The sequence below is a fragment of the Octopus bimaculoides genome, chromosome 28, assembly GCF_001194135.2.
Source record: "Octopus bimaculoides isolate UCB-OBI-ISO-001 chromosome 28, ASM119413v2, whole genome shotgun sequence".
NCBI classification, from domain to species: domain Eukaryota; kingdom Metazoa; phylum Mollusca; class Cephalopoda; order Octopoda; family Octopodidae; genus Octopus; species Octopus bimaculoides.
The window spans coordinates 15,973,881-15,978,385 of record NC_069008.1 but is presented as its reverse complement, the minus strand read 5'-3'; the positions used below and the strand labels follow the sequence as shown (position 1 = coordinate 15,978,385).

Here is a 4,505-nt window from a genome sequence, read left to right as displayed (position 1 = left end):
TGTAAATGCCCAGCTTTTACATCAACTAAACCTGCTGTTCCTTGAGAAGCTTTAGAAAATATATGTAACCTTTTTAGAAACAAACTTTGGAAGCATCGAATATGATTGGTATTTTACAGACCAGAAAGTAAATTTCAAAAGCAGTAAAGCTGTGAAAACAGCAGAAAATTGGGTATTTACCCTTATAAGATGGAAAAGGGTTGGCAGCAGGAGGCTATGGGAGTTGAACCTATACCAATCAGATACTGGCTGGGTACCCATGTGTAAACATACCTATTAATTTGGTGAATTTCAATACAAACACAAGTACAATATTTATGAAATTTTGAAAATCATTTATTGTAGAAAATAACAAAATGTAGAATAATGAGTGAATCATTGACAACAAAATATTGAAAATACTAAAAGTAAACAATCCTTTATAATATTTGGGGAGTAATAAAAAAATTTACTTTTTATCTCGTTATTTTGACATTTTCATTTAAATCCTCATACACACATTAGCATCTTTAATCATGTACATATTTCAATAATACCTGTCATTGACAGCTCAGGTATGCTAGTAATTCCATGAGTCCACAACATTGAGTCCACCCAAAGACATGTCAATAGAAACGACAGACAGAAACTGAAGGAAGCCCATCACGTACGTGTGTGTCTGTTTGACTTGAAATACACAAGTGGCTTCCATTTCCATTCCTGCATGAAAATATTACCAAACAGGGGCAAATCATCATCATTAAGCATCCTTTATCCATGCTGGCATGGGTTGGATGGTTTAACCAGCCTTAAGAAGAAATGCTTTCCCACATATTTCACAATTATTCTTTTTTTCAGAGTGTATCTTTTTGTGGTGTGCACAAGGAGATTGATCAGAGAATGATTTTCCACCTATTTCACTGTGAAAGGGTTTTTTCTCCTGTATGTGTTCTTTCATGTTGCTTTAAATTACTATTATAGGCAAAACATTTCCCACATATTCCACAGTGGAAGGGTTTTTCTCCTGTATGTGTTCTTTTATGTTGCTTTAAATAATCATTAGTCGTAAAACATTTCCCACATGTTTCACAATGGAAACGTTTTTCCCCAGTGTGTACAGTTTTGTGTGTTCTTAATATACTACTAGAACCAAATGATGCCCCACATATTTCACAGTGGAAGGGTTTTTCACCTGTATGTATTCTTTTATGTGTCTGTAAACGACAATTAAAGGTAAAACATTTCCCACATATTTCACACTCGAAGGGTTTTTCTCCTGTATGTATTCTTTCATGTTGCTTTAAAACACTATTATGGGTAAAACATTTCCCACATATTCCACAGCGGAACGGTTTTTCTCCTGTATGTGTTCTTTCATGTTGCTTTAAAACACTATTATGGGTAAAACATTTCCCACATATTCCACAGCGGAACGGTTTTTCTCCTGTATGTGTTCTTTTATGTCCCTTTAAAATACTATTAGTGGTAAAACATTTACCACATAATTCACAGTGGAAGGGTTTTTCTCTTGTGTGTATTGTTTTATGTTGCTTTAAATTACTATTAGTGGTAAAACATTTCCCACATATTTCACAACTGAAACGTCTTTCTCCAGTGTGTACAGATATGTGTACTGTCAATATACGACGAGTACGAAATGATTCCCCACATATTTCACAGTGGAAGGGTTTTTCTCCTGTATGTATTCTTTTATGTTCCTTTAAATCACTATTAGAAGCAAAACATTTCCCACATATTTCACAAGGGAAACGTTTTTCCCTGGTATGTACAAGTTTGTGTCTTGTTAATGTACCACTACGACGAAACGATTCTCCACATATTTCACAGTGGAAGGGTTTTTCTCCTGTATGTATTCTTTTATGTCCCTCTATTTGACCTCTACGGGTAAAACATTTCCCACATATTTCACAGTGGAAGGGTTTTTCTCCTGTATGTGTTCTTTCATGTTTCTTTAAATTATTATTATGGGTAAAACAATTCCCACATATTTCACAGCGGAAGGGTTTTTCTCCTGTATGTATTCTTTTATGTTGCTTTAAATTACCACTACAGGTAAAACATTTCCCACATATTTCACAATGGAAACGTTTTTCCTCAGTGTGTAGAGTTTTGTGTGTTCTTAATATACTACTAGAACCAAATGATTTCCCACATAATTCACAACGGAAGGGTTCTTCTCCTGTATGTGTTCTTTTGTGTCCCTTTAAATGACTATTAGAGGTAAAACATTTCCCACATATTCCACAGTGGAAGGGTTTTTCTCCTGTATGTGTTCTTTTATGTCCCTTTAAATTACCATTAGAGGTAAAACATTTCCCACATATTTCACAGTGAAAGGGTTTTTCTCCTGTATGTATTCTTTTATGTTCCTTTAAATCACTATTAAAGGCAAAACATTTCCCACATATTTCACAAGGGAAACGTTTTTCCCTGGTATGTACAAATTTGTGTCTTCTTAATGTACTACTACGACGAAATGATTCCCCGCATATTTCACAGTGGAAGGGTTTTTCTCCTGTATGTATTCTTTTATGTTCCTTTAAATTACTATTAGAGGCAAAACATTTCCCACATATTTCACAAGGGAAACTTTTTTCCCTGGTATGTACAAGTTTGTGTCTTGTTAATGTACCACTACGACGAAATGATGCCCCACATATTTCACAGTGGAAGGGTTTTTCTCCTGTATGTATTTTTTTATGTTCCTCTATTTGACCTCTACGGGTAAAACATTTCCCACATATTTCACAATGAAAACGTTTTTCACCAGTGTGCACAGTTTTGTGTCTTGTTAATGTACCACTATAACTAAATGATTCCCCACATATTTCACAGTGGAAAGGTTTTTCTCCTGTATGTGTTCTTTTATGTCCCTTTAAATTACCACTACAGGTAAAACATTTCCCACATATTTCACAGTGGAAGGGTTTTTCTCCTGTATGTATTCTTATATGTGTCTTTAAAGTAGCATTCGTGCTAAAACATTTGCAACATATTTCACAACGGAACCGTTTTTCTTCTTTGTGTATTTCTTTCTGCGTGAAGTCTTCATCTTCTGAAGAGAATGTCTTCCTATAAATCTCACAGCGATATTCAGGAACACTTTTGTCTTCAGCTTTCTCATCTCTGTCTGTCATTCGAACTGCATCTCCATTCTTAAAAACAGTCGTCTTACAAGTGTCCGAGTGATTAACGTTCTCCATAGAAATTCTTGAGGAATTCTTAAAAAGTTCCTTGTTTTTGATATCAAAGACCTCTGTTTATATGTGTGGAGCAAATGTAATGAAGTTATATTTGCTACTCACCAGTAGAATGTTTGATATGAAGTCCAAATGAAAAGTGAAGATGAGTGAGAAAAGTTCATTGATTGAATTGTGGTCGATTAAAAGCCATTTCCCGCGCTGTAGAATCGGGAAGAAATATTTAGCGATGTGAGGTTGTGATCAAACGAAATATTTAATCCTGAAGGTCATGGAACACTGACCCTTAAACATGTATGTTGCCCTGTCTTATCCATTAACATTCACCTCGACACGAGATAGTTACTACGAATCATTATAATTAGTTCAGCTCAACATTTGCAATAGGCGGTGTCGGTGATATTCTTTCCCCTTTTGTAAACGATTCCGATGACATATATTAAAAATCCCTAACAAACAAACGTTCAGTTATGTTTATTTAAAAACAGGGCACTGTCATGGTATTAGCTGTCAGAAATGAAAGTAGAAAAATCTAAACAAGGAATGTTACTGCTGGTTTGAGTTGAAATCTGTTTCTTTGGCTACTGACTGGCCGGAGCTATCTGTCTGTCTGTCTCTCTATCACTCGTCCACCTTCGTTTGTTTCCGTAGAATTTATCAAATTAGAAAAAAAAACTTTTTGGCTACTTCCATCATGCTAGCTCCACACGAGGGGCATATTTTTGGGGTATTTAAAAGTCCATGTCTCTTAAGCCAATTAAATACTATTTTCTGTTGTGGCGGTGGCGATGGCAATATCGCGGTGATTAATTCCAACTTTGGATTACGCGTGGTGGTGCTGATTGGTGTATGTGATTTGTTTTTAAAAACAATAATGAATAATGCAAAAATATATTTATTTATAAAGTTTAAACTGAATTTCATATGTTTAAATTCTACGAGGGAGAGACAGACAGATAGCTCCGGCCAGTCAGTAGCCAAAGAAACACATTTCAACTCAAACCAGCAGTAACATTCCTTGTTTGGATTTTTCTACTTTCATTTCTGACAGCTAATACCATGACAGTGCCAAAAACAGTCGTCTTACAAGTGTCCAAGTGATTGACATTCTCCATATAAATTGAGGAATTGTTAAAAAGTGGGAAAATTTTCAGAAGCATATTTGTAGAAAGTTTTATTTAAAAATACCCATTTTCCATAAAGTTACGAACAAACACATTCAGTGGGGCACTGTTGTGTAGGTATGCCCTGTGTGTATAAAAAGCATAGTATCAAATACACAACACCCGAATTGCTAGAAATATG

At 35.1% G+C, this 4,505-nt stretch overlaps 1 protein-coding gene across 1 annotated transcript; it reads right to left on the bottom strand.

The window, feature by feature from the left end:
• Positions 1-316: 316 nt before the first annotated feature.
• LOC106868527 (zinc finger protein 91) lies at positions 317-4,114 on the bottom strand. Its single transcript, XM_052977345.1, has one exon. The coding sequence runs from the start codon at positions 3,201-3,203 to the stop codon at positions 897-899; it is 2,307 nt and encodes a 768-aa protein (XP_052833305.1). The 5' UTR covers positions 3,204-4,114; the 3' UTR covers positions 317-896.
• Positions 4,115-4,505: the final 391 nt, after the last annotated feature.

Excerpts from the sequence above, each read along its gene's own strand:
- LOC106868527 (XM_052977345.1), bottom strand. The coding sequence starts at position 3,203 with ATGGAGAACGTTAATCACTCGGACACTTGTAAGACGACTGTTTTTAAG.